The sequence below is a fragment of the Pongo pygmaeus genome, chromosome 9, assembly GCF_028885625.2.
Source record: "Pongo pygmaeus isolate AG05252 chromosome 9, NHGRI_mPonPyg2-v2.0_pri, whole genome shotgun sequence".
In the NCBI taxonomy this organism is placed as follows: Eukaryota; Metazoa; Chordata; class Mammalia; order Primates; family Hominidae; genus Pongo; species Pongo pygmaeus.
The window spans coordinates 79,710,769-79,736,328 of record NC_072382.2 but is presented as its reverse complement, the minus strand read 5'-3'; the positions used below and the strand labels follow the sequence as shown (position 1 = coordinate 79,736,328).

Sequence of the window (25,560 nt, the reverse complement as noted above, 5' to 3'; positions counted from 1 at the left end):
AGCTTTGCCAAATACAGCAAAGGTGTTGCATAGGATCCAACAGATGAAGGAGAAGCAAGGGTCTTCATATTTCATGTGCTGGTCCTCAACTGACAATAAAATCATTCCAGCAAGAAAGAGTAGCACTTCCTAGCCTCTTTAAAAACAGGCATTTCACACATTATCATTAGCAGAGGACTCTTCAGGGTGGGCTAAATTTTATCATGTTACTATCTATTTGATGGAAAATTTTCCTACTATGTGAAGTTTTTTCACATCCATGAGTCTTAGGTGAGTCATGTAATTTTTTTAAGGGAATAGATATAATGATACCCATTTGATTGAAAAAGGAAACTGAAGTTGAGGAAGTTGAGTGGGTCATCCTGGCTCACACTTCTAATAAGTAGCAGAACCAGGACTCTGCATTTCCTGGCTTTATCCATGTTTCAACATTCTATCTGCTGTCACCATAAGTCACCGAGAATGTCCATAATTTCCAATATATTTTCCTCCACACCACATCTTCCAAACTGGCACCCTTACTGGGAAGTGGCCTATATTCTTTCTCAAATCACCTGCTCTGATCTTCAGTTCAGAAAATATCATCACCAGAACTTTAGTTGGATTAGGTCAATGAATCATAACTTGTTTTAAAAGGCAAATGCTTCTTGGCAAAATCGAGGTCTGACCCAAGTCGTCATCTGGCTGATATTTTGGTATAATGGATACTAATTCTAAAAAAATAATTCAGAGATCTGTCTCATGGAAGCTCAGGTCTTGTCAGAGTAGAGTACTTTACTGTTCAAAGATGGGCTGGATTTTGTTCATTGCTTCCCAGTTGCTTTGGTAGAGACTAAAGAAACAATGTTTACTCAACAAATATGCTGAACTCCTAAGTGCTAGGAAATATGAATACCACATAACAGATATGGTCCCTGCTCTCAAGGTTCCTGCAGTCTAGCAGAGAAGACACTAAAACAAATAATTCCAACGAAGTGTGATGAGGGTTATGACAGGGGAAGTCCAAAGGCTACCACTTAGCAAGTAGCTACCCCACTAACTTAGATTGTTGGGGCCTTATAGATTGCGGAATTTAACATGAGGGTATAAGAAAGCGTCTGAAGGTTTTTGAAAGCAAGATGATAACTAGATCACATTTATGATTTGGAAGATCAGTCTGGCCCTATTGTGAAAGGAGAATTGACGGGGGACCATTGAGAACAAGAAGACTGATTAGCAGACTATCGCTGTCATCTAGGTAAGAGATGATGATGGCTTTGTCTAGGGAAGTGAATATGGAGAGAGAAAAAAGTACAAGAGGACCAGTAAGAGAAACATAAAGAAATGGGCCATTTGATGTATGATAAGCGTATTGCATAGAATCCATGCCACTTAACTAAAAAATAAATACCTTCAAGGATTCTGAAAGTCTTCTAATCATACCTGGTGCTAGCTGCAAGGGGGACTTCTTCATAGGCCTGAGCAGGAGATTGAAGATAAAGTGGTCCCTTGTCATTTAAAGGGCATCATTTCTTTTGAAAAGCTTTGTTAGCCCTTCTCTAAACTTTAAAATTATATTATTTTGACTCTAGCAAATGCCTGGTATGAGTCTTTCCAGAAGAGATTATTAATGTCACGTGGGCTCTCTGAATTATTGATGAGTTTCAGGGTTTGCAGAAGTAGCCTCAGTGGGTAAGGATGGGCATATTGCTTTAAGAAAGTCAGCAAGTCATCCTGGAGGAGCCTTCCTCATGCTGGCTAATGGGGGTGTGATTATCCCGGAAGCAAATGGCTGGATGAAAGCAAACCTTGTCCCACCCACAGGTACTCAAAGTCCCTCTGAAACTTATAGGATACTACAGATCTTCAGGGTATCACTTGGTCCATTTGAAGAAATTGACTGTGGATTTCCACATTTGTGATTCTCTGTGATTCCACATCTAGAGCTAACCCTCCCTGAGAACACCTGCTCCACATCTTCCAAACTGGCACCTCAATGATTCATTGACCTAATCCCACGAAAGGTCTGGTGATGATATTTTCAGGCAGCCTCAGAGCAGCATGGACTATGTGCCCAAGATGCCATGTGCCTACAGGAGTTCACTAGAGCAGGGCTTCCCAGAGGGGGTTCCATGGAATGGAATATTACACAGGTTACTGGGTGGGGGAAAGAGTTCTGAGGTCAAATTGGAAAATGCTCTAGTAATCGAATAAGCAGCTTTCTTTATTCTAAGACTTCTTGGAGCCTTTAATATATTGATATACAGTGTGACTTTCTACAATAAGAATATAGGATGCAACATTTTCCAAACTTATTTGACTGCAGAAGCTTGTTCTTGAGGACCTCATAAAACTACTATTTCACAAGGTTCACTTTAAGAAGTATGGTTTGTGATTATAAGACCTATTCTAAACCCTTCATGGAACAAAGTATGGTATAAATAAAGAGAATATAAAATTTTTTAGAGCAGATGATATATCTCATCTCTGTGAATTAACACAAAGTCCAGCATCCACCGGGTACTGAGTAAAGTGTATTGAATTTAAGAACAGAATCAACTAACTTGAAGTTGTTTTGACCTTCTCTATTGGGTCAGTTATGCTGGAAGGACCTAATGGATCATCTCATCCAAATCCTTATTTTATAAATGGGGAAATTGAGGCCCAAAGAAAGAAAGTAACTTTCCCAACCCTCCCCCCGACCCCATATTAGGCCAGAACCCAGGCCTCTTGTCCCTCTCATTGATTTATTTAACAAATATGTACTGAGTGTCTGCTATGTGCAGGCACCGGTACATTCTAATGGAATAAGTAAGACAATGAAACTAATTGCAGAATTGATCATTTCAGTATCCTTGGGACAGCTGCTATTGAGAGAAGTACAGTATGCTAGGAAAGCATGAATGGTGGCCTGCACTGGGACTCGCAGCCCTGAACCCTTCATGCTGCCTCCCACTGCACTGCATGTTCACAGAGCCATGAGACAAGCCCAGTGCTTGTCTTGACTGTTTTTGGCAAGGATTTATTTATAAGGACCATAGCTTTTGACCTAAACATTACACAACTTGGGCTGGCAAAGGTTTATTTTCTTGTTTATGAATTTCTTAGTGAAGTTATACAAACTTAAAACAAGTAAATCCAATAATAATAATAATAACAGTTCTCATTTATTGAATGCCTATGTATGTTACCCACTGTGATAAATAATTGATAAATATTATTTCATTTAATACTCTCACATACTCTTTGAATCAGGTATTATCTCCATTTTACAGATGAGAAAACTGAAGCTTAGAGTTAAATAATTTGCCAGTTGTAACACAGGTAGTAAGTAAAATGATGGTGCTAGGATTTGAACTGAGGTTTGTCCACCTCCGAAGTCCTCGTCTATTACAACACATGGCTTTTATTAAAAATTTAGGATTAAATGGTGTAAAATTGGATCTGCCCTAGAAAATCAAGATCTGAACATTTTTAACAAAAAGTTACTTATTTTAGAAATCTATATAAAGTGCCTAGCACAGTGGCCAGTCCTAGTAGACCCTCAGTATGTGGCAGCTGTCATTGTCTCACTGTCCTGAAGCATCTAAACCAGAGGTTGGCAAATTACAGCCCACAGACCAAATCGGGCCCATCACCTATTTTTATAAATCAAGTTAGTTGGAGCACAGCCATGCTTATTCATTTAAAAGTGTGTATGGCTGCTTTCAAGCTATAATGGCAGAGTTGAGTAATTGCAAGAGACCATATGGCTCACAAGCCTAAACTATTTATTCTCTGGGTCTTTACAGAACAAGTTTGCTGACTCTGATCTAGATAACTGCCTCAGTTTCCTATTTTGCCTTTCTGTGAGCCCCACCTGAGGTTGTGGGTACAACATATGATATTATATGCCCTCTGCCCAAAATAGAGAGAAGGTAAAGGTGAGTAGAAGATTCAGATATTGTCTTTGAGCTTTATGCCAGGCTTTGTGCATCATGCATACCTTACTTAACCCCCCTAAAAACCCCGTTTTATAAGTAAAAAGACTGAGGCTCAAAGAAATTCAGTAACATGCCTGAGTCATACAGCCACTGAGTGGTACAGCCAAACTTTGATATGCCTCTCAAGCTTGTGCTCTTACGCAAGAGATACTCTTTGCATCTTACAAGAGGCTTTATCTTGCAGCAAAAGAAAGCAGTCAGCTACCATTCTTAAAGATCAGACCCTACTTCCTCCATGACTAATTCCAAATACAAACGAGGCTGAATTGAAAACAAGTCCCGGCTGGATGGACAAAAATTGACATGAGACTAATTGAAGAAAAAAGAAAGCTGTGATTGCTTAGATCACTAAAGGTGGCTGATGTTGGCAACCGAGTCAGATTGCCTGGAAAGCCGCCTGTGTGTCACAGCTCTGCTCCTGGGGCTCGCTTTTAAAACTTCTTTCTCCATCACTTTTTGGGGTGGCCATGCTGGTAGCCTCTCATCCTTCCCAGCAGGCTCCTGCTATACAGAAACCCATAGTCTACATACACTTCTAACTTCTGGAGGAATCCCCCCTTGGCTGGAGTACACAATTGTTACATGTTTCTTCCTTTGAATGGAAAACACAGTGGCCAAATTGCTTGGTTGTTGTGTTGAACATCTCAAGTGGAAATAAACATGTTATTTTCTTTTACTTTGGAATAACAGTCAACTATCAAAAGTCCTGGGAACACTCAAGTTTTAGATTCTGATTGATCAGCCATTTAGTGAGTGGCTATCTTGGCCCAGGTCTTGTACTGGACAGCCACTTTCACGCTTGTTGTCCCATTTAAGAATAATGAGTCTATTTGCCATTACTTCATGGCATAAGATTCAGTTTGTAGCCATATTTGGAGCACTTTGCTGCTCATAATAATAAAACAAATGAAGCTTTATAGCTGCCACAGTGCTTTCACATCCATACCTCTCCCAAGACTGAGCAGGGGCAGAGAGAATGCCAGTGACAGGTGGTTTTTGATAGCCCCTTGGAGAAGGGGGTTGGCAGGATTGTTAATATAAGGACTTGAGTGAAAACCAAGTGGCACAATAGAAGCTGAAGTGAACCATGTAACTTAACATATTCTCAAACATAGATTTCTGAGCCACAAACTCAGACAGGTTTAAGGATGTGGCAATCAAAAAACCTGCAAATCTACTTTAATAGCATTTTTTTAAAACTTCCCTACTTTATAATATGGTCCAAGCAGAACCAACACAGCATCTAAATATTGCCTGACCCTTCTTGATCAAATCATCTACAGCCCTCTCAGATGGCCACACCTGCGTTAAGTTCCCACCATATTTTGTACGTCTCCTTTGATAGGCTTCATGCACCTCATGAATAAGAATAGGTCTTATTCATTTCTGTACCTCCAGTGCTAGCCCAAAGAAGATGCTTAATAAATGACAGACAGGCAGGCAGATGTGCATATGAGCGTAATGAGAGCAGAGCAGCCTGGCTGTACCTGCGTTGCACTCACAGACAGCCCTAGTTAGTGTTTCACAACGGCGATCACGGCTCCTCTGGGTGCAGGGCCCTTTTCTAAGTGTAGCTGTAGACAAGATGTTAAGAAAAAGCCCCAAGCCCTCTTCCTCAAAGCAAAGACAGTTATTTAGGAGAAAATAAGACAAAATAAATGAAAAGTCTATGGTCCAATAAAATTGACCTACTACAAAAGATGGAAAAAGTAACACCCTTTAGAATGATACCCAGAAGTGAAGAAGGAAGCAAGGAATAAACAGAAAGATGTTTCCTTTGTGCTAAACAGCCGCCAGAGATAAGAGGAACACATGAGAATGAACAAGAAGCAAGGATCAGGCAAAAAGCTCCATTGGTTAGATTCTGATAGGCCGACATCCACTGACTCCAGCTCCAGAATCCCGGTCACTTTTGAAAGAGGGGCTTTTAGATGCAGAAGGTATGGGTTTCAGCCCTATCCCTGCCACTTCTGACTGTGCGACCCTGGCAAGTCCTTTCACCTCTCTGAGCCTCAGTTGCCTTCTCTGTAAAGTGGCAATTCCTAATGATACCTGCCTCCCTGGGCTGCTGTGGGCATTCGTGTGCTGATGGATATGAAGGCATTTTGCAAGTTGGCAGGTAGCGTGTGAGTGTGTGTGATGGCAGTTGACTCTGGGTGATCAGACCTCGACCCTGTACTTTGTCTTTCAGAGGGTTGCCCTGGGTTGTGCAATGGCAACGGCAGATGTACCTTAGACCTGAATGGTTGGCACTGCGTCTGCCAGCTGGGCTGGAGAGGAGCTGGCTGTGACACTTCCATGGAGACTGCCTGCGGTGACAGCAAAGACAACGATGGAGGTAGGGCTCTGGCACCCATGGGCTCCAGGCGGCTCCAGAGGGCGGGAGGCCCAGAGTGGAGAATGGATATTACTGAGCTAACAGGCCACCAACACACCAGGCATCCAGTCAGGGGGACTGGCGGTGCAAGCAAAAAACTGCACATGTGGCTTAGGGATGAGTGCATATCACAGGTGTTCCATTTGAATCAATTAAAATTAACTAATGTAAATGAAAGTAATTGATATCCAGCAGCCACTATAGAAGAGAAGCCATATGGAAGAAAGAGGTTTCTAACAATTCAACAGTAGGATGAGATGTCTGGCAAAGTTGTGGGTCCCCCTCACTGGAGATGGATAAAAAGAGACCATCTAATTCTTTATCACAGAAGCTACAGAGGGACGCTTCTCCCAGGGAAGGAGGTTGAGTTACCTTTGGTCAAGGTCTCTTCTCCTCTGATTCTGGAGGTTACCCTCACTGCACACCAGCAGACACCTTTTGTAATAGAAATGGCCTTTGCTTTGGGTTTTTTTAAAGTGCTAGACGGTCAAAGCCCAAGGAAGGAGGTGCTCATCTTTTAGAACATTCATTATCTGAGAGTGAAGACCTGGGTTTTAATTCTAGCTCTGGCTTTGACTCCCTGTGCATCCTTACACATGCTGTTTGGTGGCTCTGGGCCTCACTCTCCCTATTTATAAAATGAGGCAGCTGGCCCATGAGTACCATTTCAGACCTTATCTTAGTCGTAGAATTAGCCTTCATTTTTCTGTTGCATTAACTTGGGTAAATACAACCATAATGTGTTCTGCTTTCCCACTTGGAAGATACATCACTCCTTCCTGATTCTCCCACTCACAGGTGGTTATTAGGAGAATAAAAAGATAAAGATATGAAAAAAAATCAAAACAGTTAACCCTTTCTTCCTAGTGATGGCCTAACAGTTGGCTTAGTCTAAACAAGTCTATGTGGCTCCCTAATATTTATACCAAAGGACTTTCTAATATGTTGCACAGGGTAGGAAATCAATAGGTCAGCATCCTAACCTTTGGGAATTTTCTATTTAGAGGGATTCTCAAACCCCAAAGCACCATAAGAATTAAAAGGCCAAGTGTGTGATGTTCTGATTTCTGTGGTTTATTTGCCTTGAGTGGGTTTCAGCAGCCTAGAAAGGGCAGTTTCAGAGCACTGTTCTTTGAGCCAGCCGGCTTTCAGTCCTTCCACCTGCTGCCTAAATCCAGGAGGTAATTGGGCCTGATGCACCTAGGCCTGGGCCCAGTGGAGCAATTGTCAACAGGGAGCTTTTGGGGTTGGCTACAGTAGCTAGGCAGAAACAGAAGGTCTATGTTCTCCTGAGATCTTGGAGGGTTGAAATATCCCTTAATTGATCTGAAACTTGTGGGGTTCATTAATTTTTGTGCTCCATAAATATCCAGAGTTCTTATTTTAGAGTTGGGCCCTATACCAGGCATCGAGATAAGGAAGTCCTCTCCCTGTATGTCAGGACCTCAAATGAGGGAGAAAGACCCAAAGTTAAGTGCGAATGAACTGTGATAAGTGCTGTTGTAGAGTTATATATTGGTTGTTGTGGGAGTAGGAAAACATTCATCAGAAGGTGACACTTGGATGGGTAGCGGTTTCCCAAAAAGGAAAGGGCTCTTTATTCAGAGACATCATTATGGGCCAAGCCAGGACAAAGCAGGGAAGGGCACCAAGCACCCGTGTCTTCAGACAAGGTAAAGTGTATTTATATTTGCTCTTCATAGGAAAGAGATGTCAGCCTACATTATCTGCATGATTTCCTCAGCATTCCCCTTCAGTTTGCCTGTGTAGGCACAATTCCAATGACTAATAATAACACTCATGTAATAGAAGAAAAGAAGAGAGGAGCCACTATTCCCTTCTCACGAGTCAAAAGTCTTGGCCAAAGCCTTCAAACAGCTGTTGAACATCTGGGCAGCAAAATAACTGCATGTCTTCAGGAAATGTGGGGAAAGGGCACACCTCTCTCCCTACCAGTATACATACAAGTATAGGTTATAGAACAAGGCTCATTGATTGTCTCCCATGAAATGCAATTTTGTATCCTTTGTTTGCCATACTTCAGAGCCAGCCCTCCTAGCACTAGAATGCACCAGTGGTAACATGGGGCATGGGCATACCGTAGCCCAAAGCCCACAGCTCAGGGGGAGAGAGAGGTTCTTGTCATAGGAAATGGGGCTGATCCAGACCCCAGGGGAATAGAGCCTCCTCCAGCTGTTCTGAGAGATGAGCCAGTAGGAAGTGGAAAAGATCAACCAGAAAATCCCCAGTTGTGGGAGAATATGCCACTTGCATTTTTGGAGCATGTTGTGGGCTGAAATGAGCTTGCACATAGTTTATTCACTCACTCAACCAATGTTAACCAAGTGTCTACATTGTTATCAGGCCCTGTCCAGGGTACTGGGGCTTCAGCAATAAATAAGACACAGTCCCTACCCTTGTGAAGGTCACAATCTAGAGAGAGAGAGAAACAGCAAGTAATTGCAATGCAGTGGGACAATTGCCAGGATAAAGAAGCATCCACTCATTCAACTGATACCAGATGCCTGGGTGCCCTACTGGGAACTGTGATGTGGTTTCTGTCCCATGGGACTTTCAGAACAGCCAGGAAGACATCCCGTGGGTCATCATGGTTGGAAATAGAACCAGCTGGGAAGGCCAAATTGTTGAGGGTCCTTGACCTTGGGTTCTCAACTATTAAATGAGGAAACGTCTCACCTCAGGGCCCTCTCAGTTCAGTGCACTGTCCACCCATTGCGGGAGCCAAAGGGAAGGTGCTGAGGACCCCTGCTTTGCAGGATGGCATAGATGAAACAACCATAGTGCCAGGGTCCCCAAGTGCCAGGGTAGTAAGGGTTATCCTCGTTGGCCTCATTACTCTGTGCCTTGGCCAAACGGGGGCAGTTTTAGTGGAGGGAGAGAGGAAGAAAGGAGCACATGAGTAAACCGTATTTGCACTGGGCTACTTTCAGTTCAGCCAAGCACACCTTTGTAGGGCTCATGCTATCTACAAGGCACCATGCTCCTTTGCAAGGAGACATAAAGACCAGTGAACATGGCCCAGTCTTTCTCCCTCAAGAAGCTCACAGTCATTTGTAAGAAATTGTCATCCAAATGATTCAATCTAATGGAAGCAGAATTAAATAAGTGCCTTTATTTCAGCCATGACAGGGTATACAGCGTAATCCAAGATAAATCATTCAGGCTGGAGGGAAATTGTGTTAGAGTCTCACTAGTGGTTGTTCTTAGATGATATGACTCAAGTCTTGGAGAAGGAATTAACAGAGTTTAATGTTGAGTAACAGGATTGAAAGAGACATCAGAGAACATTGACTTTAACTCCCTCTCCTGCATGTTTACAGACAGGACAACTGGAGCCCAGAGAAGAGAGGTGACATCACACACATCATAATCACAAAGAAAGTAATTACATGGCCTGGACTAGACTCTTCAGCCATTCCACATGGCCTTGTGAACCTAGAGCACTTCTGCCTTCTCCTAATGATTTATCCTCCACCTAGAAGTGTAGTATGAGTACTTACTCAGATTTAAATAGGCTGCAGCAGTACCACAAAGCTTAGAAGAGCGTAATAACTTGTATGTCACTTTACAGTTTGCAAAGCAATTGTGCATCCACCCAACAACACTGTGAGGAATGTGGCCTTATTATCCACTTACTATTCCCTCATGATAAGGAAAAGGAAGCTTAGTGAGTATTTTGCAGAAGTCACACAGCTGGCTGGTCGCAGAAACTGCCAGAGTATGTGAGGTCTGGCGACATTAGAGCTTCTCACTGTGTCCAGATCTCAGACATATGGCCCATTGTAGATCCCTGTAGCCCTTCAAGTTATCTAAGATCTCCGGGTTACTCTTCTTTTCCAATTTGCTGGGTTTAAAACAACACATTTTAAATTAAACTTGAATTTCAAGTTTCATTAAGAATGCTACAGCAGTGTTTTTAAACTATGAGACAAAAAAAAAAAAGCTACACTTTGGGAGGCTGAGGCGGGTGGATCACTTGAGGCCAGGAGTTTGAGACCAGTCTGGCCAATATGGCGAAACCCCATCTGTACTAAAAATGCAAAAAATTAGCTGGGCTTGGTGGTGTGCACCTGTAATCCCAGCTACCTAGGAGGCTGAGGCATGAGAATCACTTTAATTTGGGAGGTGGAGGTTTCAGTGAGCTGAGATTGTGCCTATGCACTCCAGCCAGGGCAACAGGGGAGGACTCTGTCAAAAAAAAAAAAAAAAAAATGGGGGAGCCAAACAGTACAACTGAGCCAGGGAGTAGCTTTATTGGTTTGTTTTTGTTTTCATGTATGGTTGTTGGCTAGATTTAAAAATGGAAACAAGATCCCTCATGTGACTCAATGACCGCTAGTCTCCTAATGCTCTCACCTTGGGCACTGGCTCCTGAGAGGGACCAGAAGGTAGACAAGCAGAGGGGCCCTAACTCACCTACTCAAAGTGAAGCCTCTATGTGCCCCACTTGACAAAGAAGGTGTACCCCATTCATACTGTGTGCTTTGAGAAGCCCCTTATTAAGTACAGACCCATGCATCTTCTGATTTTATCCTCTTATGGGGATGTTTATTCATGCCCATTTCAAAGATGGTGACACCATGTCCCAAAGATGCTAAGTCACTGTAAAATGAGGATAATAATGCCCACCTTGCAGGGCTGCTAATGAGGATCACAGGTTATATATTGAAAGGCCCTGAGAGGCAACATAGCACAGTGATTAAAAGTACAAGATCTGTACCCGGATTGTCTGGATTCAACTCCTGGCTCCCTGATTTGCTCACTTGTGTGACCTTGAGTGACATACTCAACTTCTCTAAGACTTAGTTTATCAGCTACAGATATCAGTTGTTTCTCCTGCTCCTTTCCACCTGCAATCACAGAAACATGATATTTATTATAAAATATGTATTTGTAAATAATTATTTTTAAAAATTGGAATTATGTCCTCTAAAATTTTACATCCTATTTTTTCACTTAAGATTATGGTATATTTCTCTATATATTATGTTTTCATCTTTTTCATTTTCTTTGTTAAAGTCTGTATTCCAAACTGTTACACGCTCTTTGCTAGAAAAGAATCCAAACGTACATAAAGGAAAACAGCCATTTTTGAGCACATTCCTGAGTGCCAGGCACTGTGCTAGACACTTTGCGTACATCATCTCCAGCCTTTACAACAAAGTTGCAAGGCACACATTTACATACAGGGAAACTAAGGCTCAGAGAACTGAAGTGATTTGCCCAAAGTCACACAGTGGCTTAGCGGGAGAGCTAGGATTAGATTGGAACCTATGCTTTTTAAAAAGCCTCCAGGATGAAAACTCCACTGGATTTTAAGCAACCAGTCCTCTTCTGATAAAGGATCTTTAAGCAGCTTCAGGGTGTGATAATCTCTTTTGGTGCTCTTGTTCCCATGAAAAAACAATCATGGGTTGCAATAGATAATTTAGAGATGCAACCTAGAAGGAGAAATTTCAGGAAAACTGAGAACAAAGGTCTCTGTCTTCCCTTTTCCTCCTCATCTCTTATTGCTGGAAGGGAGAGTTCACATAAAGCCAAAGAATTTGGTCACCCTTCAAACTATCTCTAAACCACATTTCTCATGGTAAGAGACAAGAGAGAAATTGACCTTTAAAAATCTTGTGTTCCAACGGGAAGATAAAGACTTTGCAAGCCTTTTGAAAGAAGGCACAGAATTTATTATAGCAAAAGACAAAATCTTCTCCCCAGTGTGTACAGAAGGGGAGACACATTCCACCTTCCACCCCCAGGGCCTTCTCAGATGCTATTGTAAAACAGTTCTGTGGCCAGACTGCAGACAAGAGCGAGATATGGTTGGCTAATGGGTCGTCAAGCCAAGGAAGAGTTAAGCCTGCAAAAAGACTGATGGGCTTGCTATACACTGTCCATGGGGCTGTGAGGTTAAGGAACCATGCAAACAACTACAGTACAAAGAGTTTACTAGGCCACAGATTGCCCCACCTTGCCCCCACCCACACCCCCATTCTCCTTTTTATCCTTGCCCATCCTTCCAGATTCAGTTTAAGCATTCTGTCTTCCAGGAAATAATCCAGCCCCCAGCCTGAGTTGGGGTCCCACCTTTGGGCTTCCACAGCCCCTTCTGCTTCCTTCTTCTCCAGCACGCAATTGTCTCTGCCCCACTACACCAAATCCTTTAGAGGCGTGACTCTTTTATTCCTGAATATCCAGTGCCTAACACAGGGCCTGCCAGCCACATAATGGCTGCTAAGTGAACGTTAACAGGTGTGTTCCCTATGTCTCTTTTCTAAGGAGAGGGATGAGCTCCTCCTGTAGGGAATGGTTTCCACCACACCCCATGGCCCTTGATGGGCCCTGTCAAGCTGATGGAGCTGTCTAATTTGAGATTCTCACATAAAAAATGCATGCATTTATTCATTCATTCAACCATTGTGATGCTTACTGTGTGCAAAGCACTGTGCTGTGCATTTGAGATACAGAAATAAACAAGTCAATTTCTGCCCCATGTGGAGAGGCGACAGGGCTTTGGAAGCCAGAAAATCCGGAGCATTGCTGTAAAGAGTTGTCCACTGTGGAATTGTGCCTAACAGCTCAATGTACAGAAAGATAATGGACCGAATTCCCAGTTCCGCTCTTTAACTAGTGGTATGATGTCAGGGAAATTACATAACCTGAGCCCCAGTGTCCTTATTTGTAAAGGTGAGAAGGTTGGCCTTGCCCCCATCTTTAATAGCACGCTCCTGCATACCTTTTACTTCCTGTGAAAGTCACAGCAAGCTGGCCACCAGGGGAAATGGGTCTCTGGTGTGTAAAGGCCAGGAGGTGGCCATCAGTCAGGCCCACAGCCTTGAGACTGCCCCATGTACCCTTGGCCTCCCTGATGAGGACGCAGACACAAGAAAGGGAAATGAGGGGCCCAAGGGCCCACCAGTCACTGGCCGCCATTAAGGTCACACAACAAACAGGAAGCCACTTCTAGTCAGGACTGCAATTGTTCACTCAAAGAAGGGCCACGTGGCCAGCAGAGGACTTGGCCTATGTCTGAGCCCAGCCCCTGTCTCCAGAGGGAGCTCCAGAGAACAGCTACCAGCATGGGAAAGACACCCAAATTTCTTTTGTTAACTTACTCGTTCACTCTTTTAGACTCTGGAGCCCTTCAGCAATCCTGAGAGGTTGGCAGAGCCTAGTATCCTGGTTTCACAGGAGTAAATTGCATCTCAGGCATAGGAAGGATGTGCCCAAGGTCTCATGGCTAGAGAGGGACAGATACAGGGGAGAGGCTAGGTCTTCAGGCATCTAGCTTGGATTTCTTTCTCCCACACACCCCTTTCCCTCGTTCTCCAGGTCATTTGACACCTGCCTGCAAGGCAGGCATCAAAGAGGGATCTCAGTGAGAGTATGGCAGGGCCTTCATCCTCCAGCCAGAGCACATAGACGAAAATGTTAGCAGAAGCCAGCCCTCCATGCACCAGCAGCATGTGAGCACCACAGAGCTTCAAGTTCAAGGGTCAGGAGTATGTAAACCACTTTGGATTGTTTCATTGAGTGCCCCCAGATGCTGCCCTCCCTTCTTTTTTTCCCCTTTTCTTTGCCCTCCACTCCCCATCAGGGGCCACTCTTGAGTGCGGCATTGCTGCATCCCTAGCCTCCAGAGCCTGCCTGGCCTTTTTGACATTTTCTTCTGCCTCTTTTCACTGTCACCATGTAAAAGGGGACGTGTGTTTAGAACTTTGAGGAAAAAGGAAATTTCCAGGAAAAAAAGTTATTTCCCAAAAGCTGGAGTTTAGGAGGGTTTTACAGAAAATTTGAAGGACACAGAAGCAAACCCTCTGCTTTCCTAATTTTTTTTTTTCTGCTGTGATAATGAGGGTCTCTGAATGGGAATAGCAAATAAACAAAACACAGAGAATTTATAAGTCAACCAACTTATGTATAATACATAATTAAGTGAGATATGAAGTATTTGGAAACTATAAATGTTTCCAAGCCACCCAAAAACCAGAGAATCCCCCAAACTCTATATTAATATGTTTCTAGTCTATCCCAAAAATTACAATTCTGTCCCTAAAGCATGCTTTTTTTTTCCTTTTAATGAGAATCTTCTAAAATTTGTCATCTATGCCTAAGAAAATTAAATTGGGAGCCATTCCCCATCACTGTAGAACAGCCATATGCACTGTTTCAGGCCACCATATGCTAGATTTGAAAATATAAAGAGGGTTTTACTCAGAAGCTGGTCTTGTAAACTGCAGCCTTTGAAAAGAATGCTGTAAGCCCTACTCATTTGTGTGTCTCATTTATATAGGATTGCCTCCATTGGTAGAAGTTTTGTCCGCAGTTACTACTCAGCAAATATTTGTTAAATAAATGATTAGGAAGCATCACCACAGGAAGGTATAGGCATTAATCACTCCCACCTGTGAAGCATGGAGTAAGACATTCCACAGTGCCAGGGCCTCTCATAAGAGCACAGTTTATGTGATATTTCCATTGCAGAGGACCCCAGTCTGCAAATCCCCAGAGGCCTCTACTACCCTAATTTACAGTGCATTGCTATGACCATGTTTATCCACTTCAGTTCTCTAAGGCCCAACTGCATCATCCAGAAAGGGTTGTCAGGTAATGTGCATGTAGGGAGGGGCCAGCGTAGGGCCTGTTACCAGAATGTGGTTCAAGGGAGGCTCCTGGGCAGGAGCTAATAGTAACTATCATTTGCCAAGTACTTGCTTAGTTGCTAGTTATCGTGCTAAGTGCCTCACATCCATGATCTCGCCTCATCCTCACAGCATCTCTATGAAGTAAGTTTGATGATTCACTTTACAGATGGGAGAACTGAAGCTCAGAGCTCTTGCTGGAACTCTTATTTTCAGCAAAATGGCCAACTAGATCATACAGAGATTCTCTGATGACAAAGTACAACCATTCGTATATAAAATTGAGCAAAGAAGAAAAGGGAGACAAGGGAGCCCTGGATTCTAGAAACAAGATGAAGCTGATGGGCCAGAGCAGTGGGCACAGGAGCCCAAGCTACAGCAGGCCTGGGAGACGTGCAGGATCATCAGCGCCAGGGAGACTCAGAACAGAATAATTTCAGAGTCAGCAGACAGGGCACATCCACAGTGGGAGGTTGGAACTGAGGCCCCGCATAAAGCTGGGATTCTCAAAGGCTGCAAGTCATGTGAGAAAAGGACTAAAAAAACAGTGCCTACTAGACCAGAAGGATGACATGGAGGCATTTCTCTGCCATGGCTTGTTGGGGCTGGGGGGTGTGCTAAGAGACCAAGCCTATACCTCAAAAGACCTTGAAATCTAAACTCACATACTAGAGCAGTCCTAGAACTCCAACCTAAGAAATCAACCTGAAAAGTGGTCCCAGACAAATGGTACCCTTGGGGTGGCCAGCTGACGTAATCAGAAAACCACCCTGGGCCAGGCACGGTGGCTTACGCCTGTAATCCCAGCACTTTGGGAGGCCGAGGCGGGTGGATCACGAGGTCAGGAGATCGAGACCATCCTGGCTAACACGGTGAAACCCCGTCTCTACTAAAAATACAGTAAATTAGCCGGGTGTTGTGGCAGGTGCCTGTAGTACTAGCTACTTGGGAGGCTGGGGCAGGAGAATGGCGGGAACCCGGGAGGCGTAGCTTGCAGTGAGCCGAGATCGCGCCACTGCACTCTAGCCTGGGTGACAGAGCGAGATAACGTCTCAAAAAAAAAAAAAAGAAAGAAAGAAAGAAAACCACCCTGGAGGGTTAGTTCAACCCTATAAGATTCCCATAGGAAAGGCAAGCCTTCCAAGAATTAACAGAATCATAGAACACACAGGAAATGATTGACCGTGAGCTGGAGTCAACAACTACAACATGCAGAAGGATGACCACTCCCGAGAACTTAAAAGTCTGAAAAAGACTACAAAATGAATACACTTTTAAATGACTAAAGAGAGAAAACGATGTATAAAAACCACAAAACAAGACAATATCAAGAAAGAAACAGGTGGATTTTGAAAAATTCCAAATAGCCTATCCAGAAATTTTGAAGTAAGATAATTTAAGTTAATGACCCAAAGAACAAATTAAACAGCAGACCAGACACAAATGATGGGAAAATAAGTGAAGCAGAATAGAGATTTGGAGAAACAAATCAGGACAGAATGCAGATAAAAAGATGGAAATTAAGGAAGAGGTTGAGAGACATGAAAGCTAGAAGATCCTTTAAGCATTTAGTAGTTAATTTCCTGAAGACTAGGGAGAAAGAGAGAGGAGAATATTCAAAGAGCTCAAAACCAAACTTTGCAGAACTAATGAGAGACACAAATACTAATTAAACGGCCATGGTGTGGCCTATCAGTTCCTATGTGGAGCAGGCAGGCATGCATGCTGGGTCCCATGCTTGCAGACAGAGTCTCAGTCTAAAAGTTCCTCTCTAGAAAATGTTTGTCTCATTGTCACAAGACATCCAAGGGAAGTTTTGTGCTTCACACTTGGCTGTAGAGACAGATTGGTGAGTCTAAGGAATTAACCATCCTTCTTTTTCCCCCCTATTGTGCATATGAAGAAACTGAGGTTTAGAGAAGTTAAGCAACTTGGACCAAGTCACACAGTTTGCGTGAGAATTGGGAACTGGGGTCCAAATCCAGGTAGTTTGCCTGGGGAGAGGGCTCTCTTAAGCACCATATGGCCACCGATCACAGAATAAAAGGCTCCATCGAGCTCTGTTGTCCTGTAACGTGGATGCTGGATTAGTGGGACAGGCCTGACCTGGGTCAGTCATTTATTCATCCCTCAAACCTCTGTGGAGTACAGTCACTGTTCCTGTCCAGGTCTGGGCCCTGGGATAATGAAATGGATCAGACAACCCCTGATCTCTAGGAGCTCATCGTTTGGGTTGCAGAGTATGGGGGTCAGGGGACGGAGAGAACATCAAAATTACAATACTAGAAAGAGATGTACTGTGATGGAAGTTGACCAAGAGGCTGGAAGAGCACAGAAGAGTAGTGTTTCACTAAGATTCAGAAATTCATGTTCTCTGCTTAAGAAATAGTTCCTAAAAGTCTCTCCAGAGCTTAAAGAACATTATATGCCTCAGAAAGAACTGAGTTCGGATTCTGAGTCAGCTTCTTCACTGACTGCATGACCTTTACCAAGTTGTTTTACCACTTTGAGCCTCTGGTTCCTTTTCTCTAAAATGAGAGTGACAACAGTGGCTACTTCATAGAGGATTCAATGATGCATTCCTTGTAATATATTTAGCAGAATGCCTGGCACTCAATAAATGTGGCAATTCATCATCATCATCGCCATCACTGTAATATAGATATTAATAAGAACAGCTATCATTCCTGGCTAACCTTCTCCCAGGACTAGAGAGCAGACATCCCTTCTCACAGGAAGCGCTCTTTCCAGGTGCCACAGAACTGAATGTTTATAAAAGGGTAAAACACAGGCTTCCAGGGACTGCTTTGGTGGTAAACAAGACCAGGCAAGAGCTAATAAAATTTCAAATTAGCCATGACTTTTCACGGCCCTTCAATTGTGCTAGCTGATTTAATGGTCAACGTCCCTGCTCACTGGGATTGAATAATGGAGCATTTCTGCAGAGTTATGGATGCAACAGCTGAATCTGTCATGCTAACATCAATAGCAGAATGCAAATAAGCCTCAGCTTGGGCTGTAATTATGTGTTTAAGCAATGTCTGACAGGGGCAGCATGAGAATGTGTGATGGAGCCTGCCAACTGCCGGAGAAGACAGGTGCTTTGCTAGGCAGTCATATCTGGGAGCTGGGACAGGAGCCACAAGTTAGGACACAGGTCAATGCTGGGGTGAGGGGAGGCATTCCTTCCGTATCTCAGAGTGAATCTAGCAGGTGAGTAGACAAAGGATGAATGGCTCTTCATGTTGGTGAGCCATGTTTTAGGTTCAGGATTGGGAAGGGAAACTAACCCAGAATTAAGCACTGTGATACCATGTGTCAGATACTATGCTAGATTTGGGGACATAATGCTGCACTTTTTATCTATATAACAGATACTTGTATGACACTTACTCTTATTATCCCCCTTTAAGAGATATGGGGAACTGAGGCCAGAGAGTTTAAGTAACTTGCCCAAAGTCACACATTAGTAAGTTTCAGTGCCAGGATTTGACCCCAGACAGTCTGTCTCTGGAATCCATACTCTTTATCACTATCTGCCTTCAAGGAGACTATAAGCTTTTGGGCACCATGCAGAAATGGGAGAGAAACAGAAAGGCTTTTTGTTACTAATTTATTAAGGAAAAAACTAGGTTTTAGGGCAATCAAGTAGCTTACCTGAGGCCACCCACTAGCAAGGAGGATCGGGGACACCAAGTCTAGCCAATGCATTTGCAATACTTTGGTGGACAGCTTCTGTATTGTAAACTCCATGGAGAAAACTAGAGAAGTAGGTATATGACTATTACTCCCACATTATTGATGAAATGTGGCTCAGAGAGACTAAGTACAAGAACTTGTCCAGGGTCACTGTTAGGGGCCATACTTGGTCTTAAACTTTAGTCTCTGAACATCATGGTCCTCCTACCATAGCACACTGCTTACCTGAATGGTATGAAGTTACAGTTTTCTGGCTTTTATGGACTGGCATTTGTCACAACCCCTGCTTCACTAGTTAATTCATTCAATTCTCATTCATTTATTTGTATAACAGTTATGTTTTAAGCACTTCCACTAAGTGCTGGAACACAGAACAGATCTGTGTGCTCCCACTGTGGTGAGGAAGTTTGCGAAAGTCACACAGCTGAGACGCAGCAGAGCCAGAATTTGAACCCAGGCAGGAATACATGTCATTAGACTGTTGTCTACCGACAAAGCACACAGACTGTAACCCTGGGCTTTTCATGTCCCCCACTTTGGGCACTACCTGCTGATCTCTTTGTTATGTATTTTAAGCTGGTCTATTAATATTAGGTGCCTGTAAAAGTACTTTGATATAATGATGCCAAAAATCTGTGATCTGGTGGACTTTCTTTGTACTTTGGGAAGAGAGTAGAGCTATAATACAAGTTCCAGTCCTGAAGAAGCCCATCCCTGTGGTAAAGAGAATTCCCTGCTAATGGCAACTCTGTCAGGGATCTGAAACCATCCAGCAAACTCAAAAAGCACAAATATCCCTGCAGACTCCTCTCACAGAAAGCAGAGCAGGCCTCCAGAGGACCGAGGATTCAGCTGCAGGCCACACGCTTACACTGCGGCTGGGAGAGACGCTGAGAATTGCTGTGCCTTCACTCCCAAAGCCAGGCAGTCACCAGGGCTTACAGTTTTACCTCCTAAATGTCTCTCAATACCATCTACCTCTCTTAATTGCCACTGTTACTACTGCAGTCTAAGCAACCTTTATTTTTCACCTGTGCAACCTCAGCAATGCCCTCTTCTCCTGTCTGGCTCCCAGCTTCCACTGAGGCCCCCTTTGGTTTCAGGAGTGCACACCAGATGAAGTCACCTCCTGCTTAAAAGCCTTCAGTGGTTCCCATTGTCCTGAGCGTGAAATTCAAACTCCCTAACTTGGCCTGCAAGACCCAGCCTGGTGTGCCCCTGTCAACCTCAGCAGCCTCACCTGGTGCTCTTCCACTCCCCTTCTGGCCATCAGCATTTGAATATAGCATCACAAATGTTCATGTGTTATCTCACTTCTGGGTCTTCATACATACAATCTCTTCTATCTCGATGGAAGGAAAAACATACAGTACAGACACTGTACACTTACTGTCTATCTCTCCTAGACTGGTGAGCTAGGACCACATCTGAGTCAGTTGCATCTCTTTGGTGCCCAGCAAAGACTTTGGCTTATATCAGCATTTAATAAAGTTTTTGAATGAGTGAAAAATAGAGAAGAAATGAATTAAGGCATTCTGGATAAACATGGCTGATTGAACACAGCAATATAAACCACATGCTCTGTCACTCCTGCAGATGGCCTGGTGGACTGCATGGACCCTGACTGCTGCCTCCAGCCCCTGTGCCATGTCAACCCGCTGTGCCTGGGCTCCCCTGACCCTCTGGACATCATCCAGGAGACACAGGTCCCTGTGTCACAGCAGAACCTACACTCCTTCTATGACCGCATCAAGTTCCTCGTGGGCAGGGACAGCACGCACATAATCCCTGGGGAGAACCCCTTTGATAGAGGGTGAGTCCGAGGGCCCCAGCTCCAGCCAGGGCTCTCTGAGGGAGAACTGAATCACTCTAGAGCCTCTTTTGGATGAATGGGGGTGGGAGGAAGCCAGGAGAGTGACAGCATCCATGGTTCCTGATGGAATGTCAGGGGAGGCAGAGAAGCAGCCTCAGGTACCTACATTTATAAAACTACTATCCAAGGAGTTTGGAACTTTTAGGAGCAAAGTTTTGTTGCTCCCACTGGGTGACAGATGAAGAGAGTGAGAAACCAAAGGTCCAAGGGGAATCTTGGATCAATACCCACTTTGCAGTCAGCTCTTACTGATCCTGTGGTCTCCAGATGAACTGAAAGGCATTGATGCTGCTCAGCCTCAAAGCAGACATCTAGAAGACTTTGCTAGGCAGGGAGTGGGTACATCTGCTGCCATCCCAGGCCACATGCCCATACAATCTTCCTGTTTTCAGTTGTGTCATCCGTTGGACAATTTTATACGGAGGTCTGTGTCAGGTCCTTTGCTGGGATTGCAGAGATGAGCAGAACACAGTTCCTGATTATTGGTCACTCCCAGTCCACTAGGAAGACAAAAAAAGGGACAGTTACAGTGTGATTAGGCCAGAACTTTGTCCCCAGGGTACTCTGGAGCACAGAGGATGTACTCCTGGGTAGGAGGGAGGCCAGGGCTTTAGAATCAAGTCTTAAAGAGGAGAGATGGTTAACTAGGCAAGGAAGGGAGAGAGTGTGCCAGGGAGAAGGAAGAGCTCATGCAAAGACCCAGAGACACAAAATAGCTCTCTAATCTCTGCACCCTAGATCAGGGCAGTGAACCAGTACAGCGTATCCAAGAGCAGGGATTTATAATCATTTCTTTTGAATGTCTTCCAATGTAGTGGTGCCTCATATGTGCAGAACTTTCTCTAAAAGTCAGTGTGATTAATTCAGCAGTCACTGTGCACCTTGTATGTTCATTTTTCTGTGCCAGAGGGTCCCTGTCCTGAGGGAACAATGGGGTAGTGATGGGGGTAGGAAGGGTAAGGGACATTTTCAAGCTCTATTTAAAGGGGAAATCAGCAGGACTTGGTAACTGATTGTGTCTGTGGGATGCTACAGAGAGGAGTCTCCCGCTTGGATGCCTGGGTAGATTGTGGTATTTTCACCAGGCTGAGGAACAGAGAGCAGGAGCAGGGTGGGAGCAAGGTGATAAAGGTACACATCACAGTAGGCCACCCAAGAGTAAACGTCTATCTGCAGTTAGTAAGTAATTCTGGAGCTCATGTAGAGTTAGGGCTTAGAGTTCTTGATTTGGGAGCCATCAATGGACAAGCAGTTGAAACCATGAGCACACAAAAGTTTGCCCGAGGAGGCCGGGCGCAATGGCTCATGCCTGTAATCCCAACATGAGGAGGCCGGGCGCAATGGCTCATGCCTGTAATCCCAACACCTTGGGAGGCTCAGGCGGGCAGATCACTTGAGCCTGGGAGTTCGAGACCAGCCTGGTCAACATGGCAAAACCCCATCTCTCCAAAAAAACAAAACAAAAACTAGTTGGGTGTGGTGGCAGATACCTATACTCCCAGCTACTCAGGAGGCTGAGGTGGGAGGATCACTTGAGCCCAGAAGGTTGAGGCTGCAGTGAGCCAAGACCATCCCACTGCACTCCAGCCTGGGTGACAGAGAAAGACCCCATCTCAGGGAGAAAAAAAAACCTTGCTCAAGGGGAATGTGTAATGAGGAAAGAGCAGGGACTGAAGAAGAAGCCGTGGGGAGCCTCCCTGTGAGGCGGCTGCTATCATCCCCAGAGTGTGACAAGGGAAGCCAAAGAGAAGGCCTCACTGCTGGAACATGATGGAGCAGGATGCAGACATGCAGGTCTGTCAGACATGCAGGTGGAAAGAGCCCCTGCACTTTCCACCACCCTAGCCTATCCTTGCAAGCAGCCGTGACAAGATGAGAAAGGTGAGATGGAGGAAGCCCAGCAAGAGCGTGGCAGAATTCAAACCTCAGCCTTTCTAGAGGTGAGGCTACTTAATGGTCCGAACCCTCCAGCTTACACCCAGAGTACTGAGAAGCTGAGAGGTTAAGTAACTTTCCCAAATTCACAAGACTAATCAAGTGGCAAAGCCAGAATGAGAAGAAAAGCTATTCATTTATCTTGGCCAGAAATGCTGCTTCTGTCTCTGGGGAGGAAGCTTCCTGCTATTTTCTTCAGTTGTGTGATTTTTGTATGTATGCTTGTAGGCCTTCCCACAGCGTGAGTTTTTTTAATCCACTAGAGATATAGCTAATATTCCTACCAAGGAAATTGTCACTTGCTCAGTCATTCTTTACGGGGCCCATCATGGGATCCAATTAGGGCCATGGCTTGTTGGCTGCCTATGGCTGTTCTGCTTACTGGATGCCCTTGCCATGCCAGCCTGATCAATGCCAGCAGGGACACGTCCCCTGTATGTCCTCCTGGTCACTTCCTGAGCCTGCTGCTTAAGCGCCATGAGTCACTGTGGGACCTGCACACAGGTCTCAGTATTGTTGCTCCAGGAGGTCTGACTGGCCTCAAGGAGCCAGCCAAGTATGGAGTTGGAGAAGCCTGTGCTGGGGAAAATGGATCCCTCAGCAGGAGGGAAGATACAGGCCTCAGAGAGAGGCCAACTTGGGCTTCAGATCCTGGCTCTGCCACTCTAGATACAAAGCTCTGGACAAGTAGCTTAATAGAGTGCATCATATAAATGTCTGTCAACCCCTCTAAACCGAGTCCTCCAGGGAAACACTTCATCTTACACATTTTAGCACTTAGTAGTTGCTGAAAACATATACATATAAATTGCCTTGAAGAATAAAGACATGGAAGAACTGAGGGAGGGAGGAAGGATGGACATATTATCTATTTTACCTAATTTTATACTGAGGATTCAGAGTCCAGAGAGGTTAAATCACCTGCTAAAAATTACATTACAGATTAGTCACAGAAGCAGAAGAAGTCAACTTTGCAGATCATTGTTTATAAATCTGTCACCTTCAGTTGGTTATATACACTTTGAAAACAGAAACCATTCATCTCTCCACACCTGTAATACTTTGGCCAGGGCCAGGGATATAGTATTTGCTCTACAAATGAATAGATAATGGAAGTTTCCAAAATGTTACTGTCTCTTTAAAAAAAAAAAAAAGTTACTGTAAAAATTCCTTTTACCTAACATTTGCCAGAATCATTATGTACCAGCTCTTCACTGATCTAGATTCAGAAGAAACAGCTATCAGGAAGGACCCCCAAACAGATTCCTGTGTAAAACATGCCCAAGTGACTAGAAATGTAGAAACATGAGGCAGCAGATGCTTTCCTCATTAGACTAACTACTTGGTATTCGATTATCTTGGTCTGGACCAGTAGGACAGTGCTTATTTGCACAGCTGGGATAAAGTGAAATCAACTACCCAGTTTAAGTAGTTGCTTTCTTTCCTCTCATATGAGGGAGTGTGGTATAATAGCAAGTGCCCAGAGTTACAGTCCTGGCTTTACCTCCCACTAGCTGTGTGTGACCTCAGGGAAATGATTTAACCTTTGTGTAGGTGGCTCTGGTTATAAATTGGCAATAATGGTAACTCTTTCATGAAAGCTGTTGAAAGGATAAACTAAAATAAAGCACCTGGCCCAGGGCTTGGTACATATTAGGTGATCAGTAAGTGGTGGCTTTTGTAGCAGCCGCATGTCATAGTGAAAATAGCACAAGCCTTGGAATCCGACAGACCAAGATTAAAAGGCTGTTGCATCCATTTTCTAGTTTTGTAACCTCAGGAAAATTCCTAAATTGTTCACTTATATGAGCTCCAACTTGCTCATCTGTAAGATTAGAGTATTAACGTCTATGTGTCTAGGGATTGCTATGAGAATTAAATGGGGACAAAAAGTACATAAAGTCTCAACCTAGTACCTGCCACACAAAAACTTGCTTGCTAATTACATGGCGGGATGATGATGTTAATTAAAAAGAGGAAGTAAAACTTGAGAGGAACCTGCCCTCCAGGTCCAGCGACCACTCAGAGAGGAGGCAGGTTTAGGCTGTTGAATCATTATTTGAGGAAGGGAAAAGGTGGCATTCTTGCCAGCCAGCTGTCGGTTGGGATCCTTGTTAGAGTGGAGCCCAGTGGCGTTTCTCCAGAGAGTGGAATTTCTGATGGAGAGGCAGACCTGACTTGGTGCCTGTGTATGACAATTAGGCCTGTGTCCAACCGACAAAACCCCGTATTCTCCTGCACCCCACGTGCTGTGCCACAATTTGTAGCTTGAGATTTCATTTAACAGCCTCTAGGAAGCAGGCTGTCACCCAGAACCCAACAGCATTTCTGAGACCAGCAAGGAAAGGCAGGCCTCAGAGTGGAGCCCCTTCTCTCTGCAGATTCCCAGCTGGGTCAGGCTCAGGGAACCTCAAGTATGAGGCACACTGGGACCTCAGCTGCTGGGACTAGAGGAGGGAGGGGAATTCAAGGCCAGGGCTTGGAGCCAACTGGCCCACCTTGGGTGTGAAAGCAAGCAAGCCAGTCCCCAGCACCCAGGGCTCTCCCCAAGACTCACTTCCTCAGAGGCCAGACCCCATCTCCTGGAGTGATGAAGGCCTCCGTGAGGGGCCCTGTCTGGTTCATCTGTGTCCCCAGGGCCCAGCACAGTGCTGGGTCCAGAGCATGTGTTTAATGCAGGTTTAATGAATACAGTAGCTCTATCTGACATCCTGCCACTGCTGTCCTCAAACCCACAGAAAGTGACAGAGCTGTGATGGAGAGTGACAGAGATGACCTAAAGTAGGAGGGGACAGAGTAGGCATGGGAACCACTGTCACCAGATTAAGTGTTTTGAATACCACCATTCTCTCCTGGCCTGGATGCCCGGGTCCCATCTGCCTAGTGGAACACTTGTCCCTCCCATGGAGTCATGGGGAGAATACAGTGAAGGGTGTCCACTATTGACACTTAGGAGAGGAGGAGCTCTGAGGTCTGCAGGATCTCCAACTGCACTGTCCATACAAAGAGGCCAGGACACACACCGTGGGGCTTGGGATCAGAGAGCTGGGAAAGGGA

General features: G+C 44.5%; 1 protein-coding gene across 6 annotated transcripts in view; it reads left to right on the top strand.

The window, feature by feature from the left end:
* The window catches only part of TENM4 (teneurin transmembrane protein 4), a 782,056-nt gene that overhangs the window by 663,801 nt on the left and 92,695 nt on the right, over positions 1–25,560 (top strand). For all 6 annotated transcript variants that reach the window (XR_010127599.1, XM_063671257.1, XM_063671258.1 and 3 more), the window contains 2 exons: positions 6,154–6,300; positions 20,292–20,508. Coding sequence is in view for 5 of the 6 variants with exons in the window: in XM_063671257.1 (XP_063527327.1) it covers positions 6,154–6,300; positions 20,292–20,508 (364 nt within the window). In the remaining variant the exon portion in view is untranslated. The remainder of the gene's footprint in view (positions 1–6,153; positions 6,301–20,291; positions 20,509–25,560) is intronic.